The sequence below is a fragment of the Erinaceus europaeus genome, chromosome 12, assembly GCF_950295315.1.
Source record: "Erinaceus europaeus chromosome 12, mEriEur2.1, whole genome shotgun sequence".
Taxonomy (NCBI): domain Eukaryota; kingdom Metazoa; phylum Chordata; class Mammalia; order Eulipotyphla; family Erinaceidae; genus Erinaceus; species Erinaceus europaeus.
In genome coordinates this window covers 48605679-48620175 of record NC_080173.1, presented here as the reverse complement: position 1 = coordinate 48620175, position 14497 = coordinate 48605679, and the positions used below count along the sequence as shown (strand labels likewise).

The following is a 14497-nucleotide window of genomic DNA, read 5'->3' as shown; positions in this document are numbered from 1 at the left end:
GGTCCTTGTGTTTTGCGCCACCTGCACTTAACCTGCTGTGCTACCGCCCGACTCCCCCCTCCTCCTTCTTTATTTGTTGGATAGAGACAGCCAGAAATTGTGAGGGTAAGGAGGAGATAGAGAGGGAGAGAGACGGAGAGACACCTGCAACGCAGCCTCATCACTTGCGAAGCTTTCCCACTACAGGTGGAGACCAGGGGCTCAAACTCGGGTCCCTATGCATTGGAACATAAGGGGTTATCCAGAATAAGGATTACATCTTCTGATTCCTACAACCCTGAGGGAAGTTTTGATATTGTAGTCTCTGTAACTCAGCATCTGCCTCTTCTTTTCATTCTGACAATGTTGGCCCTGACCAGTGAAGCCCCAGTGATGACCAAAACCACAAACTTAAAAAAAAAAAAAAAGAAACAAAGTAAAAGGAAGAAAGAAAGAGGCATTGATTCTTCATCTTTCTGATCGTCATTGTCTCAGTGTTGGAAGTCAGTAAGTTCACTGTTGCATTAAAGAATGCACTGTATTACTTTAATCTCCTTTAAATAGAAAACAAATATATTTCTTTCAAATAGTCATTCATGAATTATACTCAACAAACCCATTTTATCAAAGAGTAGAAACACAGACCATAGTTTCTTTTCCCAGTAAACAATATTTAATAAGAAATGACAGAAAGCATCTTATTACATACGTATTTGAAATAGACAGTGGGTTAGACAATTAGAATTGAAAAAAGAATTGCAGCCAGATCTTGAAGTATGGGAAAGTCTAACCTTCTTCTAAGAAGTCAAATGTTGGATGAAGAGCTTTCATTATCTCTGGCAACATCCAAAGATATATTCTAATGCCTTGGATGTTGGATTTTTTTTTTTAAGTAAGAGGAGACTAAAAGTATATCATAGAGCAGGAAAAATAAAATAAAACTTAGGGAGTGTTCTCAAGGATAATTTTCAGCTCTGCAGAAAATAAAGAAGGTGTTTCTAAAGAGATTTGATAGGTTCACAGCATGCTGGATCTTCAGTGGAAGGTCAAGATATTCAGAACTGTGAGTTTCATATATTAGTAGCTTCAACAACAACAATAGAAAAAAAAAAGCATGGCGATCTAAGAAATTCTTAGTGGTCTACGGGGTGAATGAAGTCATCGAGATATTGTGTTCTGGGCAATTGAAAATCAGCCACATGGTGCTTAGCAGGTGGGCTGGCAACAGTGGCAACAGCAGGCTGGGCGACAGCAAGACTGTCCACAGTAGGATGGGCGGCAGCAGGAAGCCTGGGCATGGTGCAGCTGGCAGCAGGTTGGGGGGGTGCAGCTCACCACACAGCAAGGGGGCAGGCAGGTGTCCTCCACGCGGCAGTCAGGGCGGCACCACCTGACTCGGCAGGTCACAGCTCCAGAGCCACCTTCCTGGCCACCACCAATGCCATAGCTGGACCCACAGCAGCTGGTTGGGCAGCAGGTAGGCTGGCAGCAGCTGGACTGGCAACAGCTGGGCTGGCAGCAGCTGGGCTGGCAGCAGCTGGAGCCACAGTTTTCACCAGTAGAACAGCTGGGGAATCCACAGAAGCTAGTGGTACAGCAGGCCATGGTATCTGGGTTTGGGTTGAGAGCTGAGCTGCTTAGAAGAGTTGCTGAGTTTTGATGGTGACTTCCTCATTGGGTCTCTTATATAGCTGGGAAAGCTGCTATTTACAAAATTCTTTACATATCTTCCTTTTTTTGTTGTTGCTGTTAAATTTGCTCTTCAGTGGTTTTCTGATTAGCTCACACTGAAATACTTATGATATTATGAGCAGCTGTTTAAAAATTACTTTGTTTTATGGTTTCAGACAGACTCCTCATGCCAGTGCTTTACTTATTAGCATACATTTGTGGTTTCCAAGTTCAAAGACTTCTCCCATTTTAATCCACATCAGCATCCTGAGTCTGTATAGGTATTTTATTCCATGTGACATTCTGGCCAGATCTCTAAGGTTAAAGATAATTATGCTCTTATTTTTAAGTATACTTTTTCCTTCTACATGTACAGACTGAATCCTCTTGAATTCATGATACCAGGACAACCACTGAATTGAAATAGCAACTTTGATGAGATATAATGAAAGAATTCTGTTATTTATTTATTTATTCCAACACCAAATCAAGTTCCCATTGAAATTCCTTTGATCAGTCAATTTCAAATGTGTAAATATTATTTATGTTTTAGGTTGAATTATTTTATGAATTTAATGACACAGTAAATATATATACATGTATATCCAGAAAAGTGCTTAGCTTTTGGCAGAACCTTAATAAATATTTGTTGAATCTCATTTGAATGGGCAGAATATAAGGCATGGATTCATAGACATCTGTGTCACTAATAAATAATTAAATAGAACTCTTTAAAAAAAATTTTAACATTTATTTATTTATTCCCTTTTTTTGCCCTTGTTTTTTTTTTATTGTTGTAGATGTTATTGATGTCCTCATTGTTGTATGGGATAGAGAGAAATAGAGAGAGGAGGGGAAGACAGAGTGGGGGAGAGAAAGACAAAGACAAACACCTGCTTCACCACCTGTGAAGCTACTCCCCTGCAGGTGGGGAGCCGGGGCCTCAGACTGGCACCCTTAAGCTGATCGTTGCTGAACCCACTGTGCTACCGCCTGACTCCCTAAATAGAACTCTTAAGCTTTAGTGCCTCTCATGAAGGAGCCCTTGTTATTGTCAAGAGAGACTAGGAAAAGCTGGAAATGTTGAATCCATGATTCAGGACAGAACACTTCAGAGTTTTGAAATTTTAAAGAATACTCTATCACCTACTTTGCTCATCTCAGAAACATATGCTATTGTTACAAATTATATGATTAAAGTAAGTGCTACAGCTTGTAAATAACATAACTATTTTTTTCTTAAAGTGTCTTATAATTTATTCTATTGTATTTTACGTATTATATACTTAAACACTTATAGAAAAACTGAAAAACAAGATAGTAAACGGCATTTTTTTCAAATTCTGGAATTGTGTTAACTTAAGAGAACATTTGATCACTTTAAGTCTAACCTTATATTAAGTAAGTACTACAAAAGCTGAATAAGGGAAAGAGACCAACACACTTTAATGATGGCTTTTTAAAAAAAAATTAAAAATATTTATTTATTTATTCCCTTTTGTTGCCCTTGTTTTATTGTTGTAGTTATTATTATTGTTGTCATCATTGTTGGATAGGACAGAGAGAAATGGAGAAAGGAAGGGGAGACAAAAAGGGGGAGAGAAAGACAGACACCTGCAGGCTTGCTTCACTGCCTGTGAAGCGACTCCCCTGCAGGTGGGGGAGCCAGGGCTCGAACCGGGATCCTTACGCTGGTCCTTGTGCTTTGCACCACCTGCACTTAACCCGCTGAGCTACAGCCCGACTCCCAATGATGGCTTTTTTGATCAGTGTTAGGCCACTCCATCATTTGGGGTTCTAGCCAAGGAATTCGTGGATTCTCACATAGATATGATAGGCCTAAGCCTCTAATAGATCCCTCTCTCTACCATCACTTTCATCGGGAAATGTCTTCATAAGCCCTCTTGTAGGCCTCTCTAAGACCTTGCCCTCACTGTAGAGCAGCAATGGTAGGGGCTGTCCCATTCTCTGAAGGGAGGCTGTGTCAACCTACTAAGCCATAGAAGAAGACTTGTCCTGAAATGAGTACAGCCTAGAATGTTCCTGGCTATGACCATGGTCTCTGAGCTCAGACTGACAGGGACTCAGAAGTTACACAGGCTGCTGTGCTATATATGAACAGACATAGGACCTAGGTCAGATCGATGGGGCTAATAGTTAATGTTAATTTATATTAGACTCAGGCAAAAATTACTAAAGTCATGGGCCCCTTGGAATATACCTAAAATAGACTTATAGCTTCTTCCCACACAAAATTCCCTAGTTTCATTTGCTCTATTCCTATTTTGGGGTTACTGTTAATTGAACAGTTCGCTTTTATCTTTACCATCTTTCAGCTACCAAGCTGCTGATGCTACCATGATGCCATCCTGGGGACAGGCAGACAATCTCACCGAAGTGAGATAACCATAACCACACCTCTTAAAATCCCGACCTAACTAGGGAAAGAAAGAAACAGGCTTGGCGTATGTATAGACCTGCCAGTGTCCATGTTCAATGGAGAAGCAGTTACAGAATCAAGACCTTCCTCCTTCTGCTCCCCATAATGAATACTTGTTCATACTCCCAGAGAGGGATAAAGAATAGGGAAGCTTTGAATGGAAGGGATGAGACACAGAACTCTGGTGGTGGGGACTTGGTGGAATTGTACACCAAGATCTTATTATCTTTCTAATCATTATTAAATCACTAGTAAAAGTAAGAAAAAGAGAATATTTTTCCCTTTGTTATGATTTGTTTCACTTTTTTTTATATAAGAGGCCAGAGCACTGATCAGCTCTGGCACGTGGCAGTGACAGATATTGAAGCTGGAACCTCTAGAGCCTTAAGCATGCAACATATGTGCTAACACAGAGATACATGCCCAGTTTCTTTCCTTTTCTTATTTTTTCCCCCCAAAACACTGTTCAGTTCTGGCTTATGATAGTGCCGGGGACTGGATCTGAGACCTCATATCCTCCTACTTTAAAACCTTTTTTGAATAACGATTAAGCTACCTCTTAGCCCCCTAAGATTGCATTGCAAAGTTCATAAATAAATAGATGCTTCAGATTTTTAGTGTATGTGTCTGGCAAATATTCATAGTGGAACTCTCTGGGTAGCTCCATAACTATTCTACTTTTATTTAAACCAGATACTTCATATGCATACAGTAAGAGGACAAGAGTGTTGAGGATTGAAATTTAGGGGATCTGGCAATGGCACACTGGATTAAAAGCACACACAAAGACCAGGGTTCAAGCCCCTGCTCCTCACTTGCAGGGGGGACACTTTATAAGCAATGAAGCAGATCTTAGAGGCAATAAATAAATAAATATTGAAATTTAGAGAGGAATATCAGAGTCAATGGGAAGAAGAAGTGGCATGGGGTTAAGGCATAGGAATTGAATCTAAATACTCCTAGAAAATAGCACCCAGTAGATATTTTAAAATCAATTCAGTTAAGTAACATGGTTTATTTAAATATTGGACATACTTGAAAGAAAACATCTACTATGTTAAATAAAATATTTATAATGGTAGAAGTAGACTATGTAGACATTTCACAGCTTTTATTAACCCCCAAATTTTAACTAAAAGTTGATTTAGCAGTCTAGGTCTAATCCAAATAGACTGGATTTTATAAGTATTTGAAGACTATTTAGTGCATGGAGTATTTTATTAACTTAATATGCTTAAGCACAATGTAACTGTATTTAAACTTTTGGGTTTTGATTTTAAATATATGCCTTAATATTATGATCAAAATTATACTCATCACAAATTCCAGAGAAATGTGAACTAGCTTAATGGTCAAAGAAACAAAATAACATAGTTTACTTTGTGCATTTAAACTTTTTATTTGAAATAAGCAATGGCTGTCCAAGGAGAATGTAGTTCTATAGAGAAATCAGGAGATAAGACAGGAGACCATAGATGTCACTGAAATGGAGAACCACACCATGTTATTCTGCTCAAATCAGGCTGTGACTTCAGTATACTGGAGTATACTAGATTGGTGGAGTGATTTTTCAGTGTGCTGTTCAGAGCATCCAAAAAAGTTCAGACTATGACTTTCATTATTTTGATGTGGCTTAGAAACATCATGATACTTAGCATCCAAGCAAAATATTCTTCAACCATCAGCACAGTTTTGCAACCAGGCTTTTAACAGGTGGGCTCACAGCAGGTGGGAGGGCAACAGTGGCAACAGCAGGCTGGGCGACAGCAAGACTGTCCACAGTAGGATGGGCGGCAGCAGGAAGCCTGGGCATGGTGCAGCTGGCAGCAGGTTGGGGGGGTGCAGCTCACCACACAGCAAGGGGGCAGGCAGGTGTCCTCCACGCGGCAGTCAGGGCGGCACCACCTGACTCGGCAGGTCACAGCTCCAGAGCCACCTTCCTGGCCACCACCAATGCCATAGCTGGACCCACAGCAGCTGGTTGGGCAGCAGGTAGGCTGGCAGCAGCTGGACTGGCAACAGCTGGGCTGGCAGCAGCTGGGCTGGCAGCAGCTGGAGCCACAGTTTTCACCAGTAGAACAGCTGGGGAATCCACAGAAGCTAGTGGTACAGCAGGCCATGGTATCTGGGTTTGGGTTGAGAGTTAAGTAGAGATGTTTCTGAGTTTTATCCTTACCTTCTACAACTGGCCTTTTATATATTTCGTAGGCCTGTGCATTTCCTTAACATCTCGTATCTTTCCTTGATGTCATTTGCAAAGTTACTTTCTGATTGGTTGATAACTTGAGTTGTTTACAAAGTTATAAATAGCATTTCAATAGCCTGCTTTGGTCATTGTTCAATTATATCTCATTATGTCTCTTGCAGTCACAGCAAATGAAGGCTCTTGTAAATACCAATCACAGTGGCACCTCTATGCAAGTCACATGACAGACTAGACTCAAGTCAACTATTTTCCTGATTGACCCAGTGGCACCTGTCCTTTCATAACCTCTAGGCAAAGTTTATTCAAGCTGGATAGTTTCTCCTTAAGTGATCACTTGATTAAAGATCATGATTTAATAAACAAATTGTCAAGTGTTGGAATTACTAACAGTAGTGTCATCAAACATGAGCAATCATCTGATTCATCCATACTTAAAAGAAATATGCTTTACCATTGCCAGTTTATGCAAATTACAGGAGTTCTAAGGAGTATTTTTGCTAGTAATCATTACTGTATGTACTCCCAGTTGAAAACTTTAAATGATTTGGTTTTCTGATTCCACTAGAGTAAAAATACAGTTCTATAGTTCTACTCATGTGTACAAGTTTTAACAATTCAAACAGTACATAGATAGAGAAAAGTTAATATCCATACACACTTACACACACATACTTCCAAAACTAGCACTCCAGAGACAATATTTACATTTTGGTGTGCATTTCTGTTATCTTTCTTCTTGCTTTTGTAAGCATGAGCCAGCATATGTCCATGTATATCTTTAAATTCAGTTAAGTCTGGTTATCCATTTGTATTTATCTCAAATATTTTAAAGCTATAACAAAAACTAAAAGTTACCATTTTAAGTATACTTTCAGTTCACTAGCATTAACACATTCATGTTTCTCTGAGTCTAAAGCTCTATTTATTACTCATCCCACATTGAAATGGCATATTCATTAAACAATGTTCACATCTACCTATCATGCCCAAACTCATGACAACCACTATTTTACTTTGTATCTTCTTGAACTTGACCTTTCTAGGGATACTGTATAAAATGATATAAAGCATTTATCTTTTTATAACTAGAAAATTTCACTTAAAGTCATCTGTGTTGTAGGCAGTGACTAAATTTACTTCCTTTTTAAAGACCGAATAATATTGTTATATCTATCTATCTATCTATCTATCTATCTATCTATCTATCTATCATCTATATATATATATATGATACATTTTCTTAAAATCCATCCATCCTTCAAAGCACATTTGGATTTTTTCTATCTTTAGTACAGTAATTAATGCTGAACATGGGTTTGTAAATATCTATTCATCACCGTATTTTCAATCCCTCGGGGTATATATCTATATCTGGAAGTGGATTGTTTGGATCATATGGTAACTGTGCTCTCTCTCCCCTCCCCTCTCTCTTTTTCTCTCTCTCTTTCTCTCTCTCTCCCTCTCTGTATAACCAGGGTCTCACACACATAAGATAACAATGCTATAGGTCATGTTTTTTATTCAGATAAAGAGATAGCAAGAGATACAGAATGTAAAAACAGAGAGAGGCAGAGATACCACAATACCAGAATTTCCTTCAGTAACATGGCATCTCCTGTGTGGTGTCTGGGCTCAAACTTGGGTGGAGTTCGTGGCAATACACAGACCCAAATCAGTGAAATATTATAATTTTTCAATCCTTTTTTAAAAAGCAATAATATAATACTGTTTCCCATAGCATTTTTCATATCAGAAGCATAGTGATGCTAACTATATAATTTCATTTTCTCTTTGTCTTCTCCAATATATTTTTTTTGGCATGACCATTGTAATGGGTAATTGTAACTGTAATTGGGTAAGAGCTGTTCTGACATTCTGGTTTTGATTTGCATTTTCCTAAAACTCAATGATATTAAGCATCTTTTCATGTGCTTTTTGGCCTTTTATATATCTTCTTTAAAGAAATGTCCATTTCCCATGTTTTAATTTTGTGGTTGTTCTTTTTGTTAACTTGTAGGAATTCCTTAGATATGTTGAATATCAACTACTTGATTAGTATATTATTTGCAAACTTCATCTGCTAATCTGTGGACTGCCCTTCCACTTTGTTAATTGTGAATTTTGTTAACTTTGGTGCATTGAAGCCTTATTTATTTGTTTTTGCCACCAGGATTAACTCTGGGGCTCAGTGCCTACACAATTTCACTGCTTTTAGTGGCTATGTTATGTTATTTATTCACTTATTTTTGATAGAGTGTGAAAGAGAGAGAGAGAGAGAGAGAGAGAGAGAGAGAGAGAGAGAGAGGAGGAGGAGAAAGAGGAAGCAAGAGAGAAGGAGTGATAGCTATAGAATTACTCCACTGCTTATGAACCTTCCCCTATAGGTGGGAACCAGAAGCTTGAACTCAGCTCTTCAACATGGCAACATGTGTTCTCTACCAGGTGTACCAGCTCCTGGCTCCAATGCAAAGAAGTTTTAAAAGTGGCTGTAGTTCAATTTATCTGATTTGTATTTTTGCTGCCTATGATTTCTGTGCCATATCCAGGATACTACCAAATCTAATGCAATGGAGATTTTACCCAATATTTTGAAACAATTTTATAATGTTAGCTTTACATTTAGGTCTTTAATAATTCATTTTAGTTAGTTTTTGTGACTGTTGTAAGATAAAAATCTGACTTAATTTTTGGCACGTTTTCCTGGTGCTGTTTCTTGAGGAAACTGTTCTTTCCCACTGAATAGTTTTGGCAGCCTTACTGAAAATAATCTGACTATATAGGTGAAGGTTATTTCTAGATTCTCTAGCTTATTTCATTTTTCTAATGTCTGCTTTTATGTCAATGTTCTATCGATTTAATGATTGATTTATTAATTTGTAATAAAGTGTGTAATAAGGAATGCCTCCAATGTTGTTTTGTTCAAAATTGCATTGTTATTCAGGGTCTTTCTGTGGTTCAACATACATTTTAGGATTATTTTTACTATTTCTATAAGAAGCTTTCTTTGAAAATTTGATAGGCATTTCACTGATTTTACATTGCTTTGGGCGATATGGACATTTAACAATATGAGTCATCCAATCCATGAGTAATGAAAAAATTTTCCATTTTTGTGTTTTTTTTTAACTCCTTTCATCCATGTCTTGTAGATTTAATTGTATAGATATTTTACCTCAGTTAAATTTATCCTTAAAAATTTTATTCTTTCTGCTGCTATTATAAATGAGATTGTTTACTTCATGTCTTTTATTCCCAGAGTATTGCTACTGTATAGAAACACAACTGATTTTGTATATTACTTTTGTTTCCAAACATAATTGAACTTGCTGATTAGTTTCTAGTAGGTTTTTATGAAGTCAGTAGAATTTTCTGTGCATCACATTATGTCATCTGCAAATAGAGATAGTTTTACCTTTTTTTCTTTTTTTTATTCTGTTTATTGCTACCAGGTTAATTGCTAGGGCTCAATGCCAGCACTATGAGTCCACTGCTTCTGAAGGCCATCCTATTTTTCTTTCCTTTTCCTTTCTCTTATTTTCTTTTATTATTATTTTTCCTTTATTGTGGGATTAATGTTTTTACATTCAACAGTAAATATAATAGTTTGTACAAGCATAACATTTCTCAGTTTTCCACATAACAATACAATCCCCACTAGGTCCTCTGCCATCCTGTTCCAGGACCTGTACTTTCTCCTCTCCTACCCACCCCAGAATCTTTTACTTTGATTTTGTTAAAAAATATTTATCTTTTTATTTTTCTTTTATTTTATCTTTTAATGATATATTCATAGAGAGAGATATAGAGACAAAGACCAGAGCGGTGCTCAGCTCTGGTTTATGGTGGTGCTGGGGGTTGAACCTGGGACCTTAGAGCCTCAGGCACAAGACTTTTGCAAAACCATTATGCTTTCTCCCTGGCACCACCCCTTGTGGAATGGTGTGACAACAAAAGACCTGTAGGTCAACATGTCCTTGATAAAGTGATACTGGAGTTTGAAAGAAAAAGCTTAGTGGAATCATGGTTATCCTCAATACATACACCCCGCGAGACTCAGAACTGGGATGCAGGGAGCACAACCCCAGCTGCGACTCCAGAGTGGGGGCTGGCTCAGGGCGCTGGGGCTCCACCAAGCTTAACCCTCAGCACAAAGATGCCATGTTGGTTTGATTGTTGCTCAGCTCTGGCTTACGCGCGGAGGACTGAACCTGGGGCTCTATCTGCATCCCTCCCCCCCCCCCCCCCCCCCCCCCGCCCAGGGTAAGATGCCATTTGTTTACCGGCTCCTACACTAAGGCTGACCCAAGTGTACCCAAGCTGCCCACGCCTGTGTCAGGCTTTAAAACCTCGCAGGTTGGCTGGACAGCCAGGGCAGGCTAGGAAATGGCGGCCCCTTTCTCTTATTTTCTTTTCTACTTCTTTACTCCATAGGACAAAGAGAAATTAAGAGGTGATGGAGTGATAAAGAGGGAGAAAGAAAGATACCTGCAGACCTGCTTCACCATGCACGAGGCATCCTCCATAGAGGTGGGGATCAGGGGTTCCAACTAGAGTTCTTGCTCACGGTAGCATGTATGCTCAACCAAATGTTCCACTGTCTGGCTCCCAATTTTACTTCTTTTTTCTTACTTGAGTGTTTATTCTTATTACGTTTTTTTTCTTTTTTCTAATTACTTTTTCTACAGTTCCATACTGTGATTAACAGAATAGATGAGTGTGAATGCCATTTTCCTCTTGTTCCTGATCTTGATGAAAAAAGCTTCTAGGCTTTCATCATTATGTGTGTTTTTAGAATGAGATTTAAATTGTTTTATTACATTTTAATTCATTTATTGAATAGAAACAGACAGACATTGAGAGTAAGGAGGAGATAGGAAGGGAGAGAGATAGGAGTTGGGCGGTAACACAGCAGGTTAAGCACGGGTGGCGCAAAGCGCAAGGACCAGCATAAGGATCCCAGTTCGAGCCCCCAGCTCCCCACTTGCAAGGGTGTCGTTTCACAAGTGGTGAAGCAGGTCTGCAGGTGTCTAGCTTTTTCTCCCCCTCTGTCTTCCCCTCCTCTTTCCATTTCTCTCTGTCCTATCCAACAATGATGACGACATCAATAACAACAATAATAACTACAACAATTAAAAAAGGTAACAAAAGGGAATAAATAAATAAATAAATAAAATTGTTTAAAAAAAGGGAGATAGAGAGATACCTGCAGCACTGCTTCACCACTTGTGAAGATTTCCCCCCTGCAGGTGAGGACCAGAGAACCTGGATCCTTGCACATTGTAACATGTATGCTCAACCAGGTGTGCTACCACCCAGCCCCAAGAGTGATATATATATATATATATATATATATATATATATATATATATATATGGATTATGCTAAGTTGAAATAACTTACTTCAATTCTAGTTTGCTCAGGATTTTTTAAGTATAAAAGAATGTCAAATTTTATTAAGTGCTTTTAGTGCATCTACTGAGATCATCATGTTTCCCTCCCTTCATTATGTTATGTGATGTACTACACTGATGAATTTTTCAAATGTGGAACCATCCTTGTGTTAATAGGGTAAAATCCTATTTGTATGTATAGTCCTATTAGCATGCTATTAAATTCTATTTTTATCATAGTTTGTTTCTGCACCAGTTTTCATCAGGAATACTGATTACAGTTTTTCTTTCTTGTACTGGTTTTGTCTAGCTTATATAAGAGTATAGATCTGGCAAATGACACTAGATTTAGAGTTTTTAATATTATAAAGTTCTAGTTTTGAAAGCACTTTGTGAGATCAGGATATTGTAACAGACCCTGAGCTATTTCTGAGGATCAAGGTAACTACCTTTTCTCAGAACATGGTACAAAAGGTCAATGTGGTATATCAAAAGCAATTTAGTTTTCTTTGCTTGTATACACAAACATACTCAATGAAGAAAAAGAGATGTGTTTGTTGCAACGAATAAATACGATTTATTGGACCTCAATGTATTACTCTCTTTTCATAAAAAAGTATAATTTTCAGGATGGTGGCACATAGGAAGAGAACACAGCTGAGAAGCACAGTTTGATTTTTTCAAGAAGTTGGCAGCACTGTGGCATTGAATGCTCGCTGAAGGTCAGTTCCAAAGCAAACCTGTTTCCCTGTTTTTATTTTTTTATTTTATATTTATTTATTTATTACCGGATAAAGGTAGAGAGAAATTGAGAAGGGAGGGGAGATAGTGAGGGAAAGAAACAGAGACAATGATAGCCTTGCTTAACCACTTATAAAGCTTTCTCCCTGCAGGTGGGGACCCAGGGCTTGAAGCTGGGTCCTTGTGCACTATAATGTGTGTGCTTAACCAGTTGTACCACTGCCTGATCCCCAAACTTGTTTTCCTAATTCTTGGATAAAAACTGATATTTTGCTAGTATCATAGAGGGATCAAAGGTTTTCTAGTATTCAACAGTCAGGTCTGTGAGTCAAACATTTTAATAGATGTTTATAAAAGGGCAGATAAATATTTAAGAATTTATTAGTGACCCAGGTGTGGTTGTAGAGATTATTAGTTCATGGATTGGGTTTAAAGTTGAAATTCAACTTAAAAATCAGCAAAATGACTTTTAGCAACTGTCTTCATAGCAAGTGGATTAAGAGCAGGTGGTCTGGGAGCAGGTGGTCTGAGAGCAGGTAGTCTGGGAACATGTGGGCTGGGAACAGGTGGCCTGGGAGCAGGTGGGCTGGGAGCAGGTGGGCTGGGAGCAGGTGGGCTGGGAGCAGGTGGCCTGGGAACAGGTGGCCTGGGAGCAGGTGGGCTGGGAGCAGGTGGGCTGGGAACAGGTGGCCTGGGAGCAGGTGGCCTGGGAGCAGGTGGCCTGGGAGCAGGTGGGCTGGGAACAGGTGGCCTGGGAGCAGGTGGGCTGGCAACAGCAGGCTGGGCGACAACAAGACTGTCCACAATAGGATGGGCGGCAGCAGGAAGCCTGGGCATGGTGCAGCTGGCAGCAGGTCGGGGGGGTGCAGCTTTTCACACAGCAGGGGGGTAGGCAGGTGCCCTCCACACTACAATCAGGGCGGCACCACCGGACTCGGCAGGTTACAGCTCTGGAGCCACCTGCCTGGCTACCACCAGTGTTTCCACCAGTGCCACAACTGGTCCCAGAATAGTTGGTGGTGCAAGAGGCAGACTGGCAGCAGCTAGTGGGACAACAGCTGGGCTGACAGTTGGTGGAGCCACAGGCTCCGCTAGTAGAACAGCTGGGGAATCCACAGAAGCTAGTAGTACAGCAGGCCATGGTGTCAGATGTTGTACTGGGAGCTGGGTTGCTTGAAGAAGTTTTTGATTTTTGGTGGCTACATCCACATTGGACCTTTTATAAGTCTTGACCATCTGCTTTTGACATAATTGTTAAAGTCTCTTGTTTATGTCTAGCTTGTCTGTGGATGGTAATTGGCCTATTTTGGAGTTGTTTGTTCAATACTAGGAAGCTATTAAAAGCTGATTTTATTTGGTTTTCAATTAATTTCCTTACCACAATGAAGTAGTTATTAGTGTTCATTGGGTATATCACCCCAAAATCTCAGTATTTGTTCAAATTTGCTCATAACCCAAAGAATAATTGACAGATGCTTCATTTTATTTTTGGATGATGCTTCACTTTTAAGGTATGTCACTACAACTCAATGATGACCTTTATTGTTGTGCTCTTGAGTCTTGTATAGAAGTCTTTAATTCCAAGTTAGATGACCTCCTGTGTTAGCTCTCATCTTCACTTTGACTATAAAACAAGACTGACCAGAATAGGATGCTCCCTTCAGGGCTGGAAAATGTGGATGAACTATAAAATAAAATAAAATAAAATAAACTTTATTGCCACCCGGTTTATCACTGGGGTATGGTGTTATGCTGATACTATGAATCCACCTCTCTGATGATCAGTTTTTCCTTTCTTTTCTTTGTATTTTATTTCATAGGACAGGGAGAAATTGAGAGGGGAGAGAGAGGTAGGGAGGGAGAGAGAAACATAGACACCTGCAGACCTTCTTCACTGTGAAGTGTCCCCCATGCAGATAGGGAGCAGGGGTTCAAACCTAGGTTCTTGCATATATGTGCTCAACTGGGTGTGCCACTTTCAGCCCTCAATATGGATGAATTAATATTGTTAACATTGTTGGAACACATTATGTGTACAAACAGTTCTGAGACTTTAACATATATACTTAG

The 14497-nt window shown here is 39.3% G+C and overlaps 3 protein-coding genes across 3 annotated transcripts; all 3 read right to left on the bottom strand.

Moving 5' to 3' along the window:
• Positions 1-994: 994 nt before the first annotated feature.
• LOC132541930 (keratin-associated protein 9-3-like) lies at positions 995-1637 on the bottom strand. Its single transcript, XM_060203521.1, has one exon. The coding sequence runs from the start codon at positions 1582-1584 to the stop codon at positions 1186-1188; it is 399 nt and encodes a 132-aa protein (XP_060059504.1). The 5' UTR covers positions 1585-1637; the 3' UTR covers positions 995-1185.
• Positions 1638-5464: 3827 nt separating this feature from the next.
• On the bottom strand, positions 5465-6267 carry LOC103120634 (keratin-associated protein 9-3-like). The gene has a single exon (XM_016191672.2). The coding sequence runs from the start codon at positions 6208-6210 to the stop codon at positions 5797-5799; it is 414 nt and encodes a 137-aa protein (XP_016047158.2). The 5' UTR covers positions 6211-6267; the 3' UTR covers positions 5465-5796.
• Positions 6268-12790: 6523 nt separating this feature from the next.
• Positions 12791-13618, bottom strand: LOC107522941 (keratin, high-sulfur matrix protein, B2C-like). The gene has a single exon (XM_016191665.2). It carries the CDS (start codon positions 13566-13568, stop codon positions 12924-12926), a length of 645 nt encoding a protein of 214 aa, XP_016047151.2. The 5' UTR covers positions 13569-13618; the 3' UTR covers positions 12791-12923.
• Positions 13619-14497: the final 879 nt, after the last annotated feature.

What these genes read in the sequence shown, in the direction of transcription:
- LOC132541930 (XM_060203521.1), bottom strand. Translation starts at nt 1,584, where the DNA reads ATGGCCTGCTGTACCACTAGCTTCTGTGGATTCCCCAGCTGTTCTACT.
- LOC103120634 (XM_016191672.2), bottom strand. Translation starts at nt 6,210, where the DNA reads ATGGCCTGCTGTACCACTAGCTTCTGTGGATTCCCCAGCTGTTCTACT.
- LOC107522941 (XM_016191665.2), bottom strand. Translation starts at nt 13,568, where the DNA reads ATGGCCTGCTGTACTACTAGCTTCTGTGGATTCCCCAGCTGTTCTACT.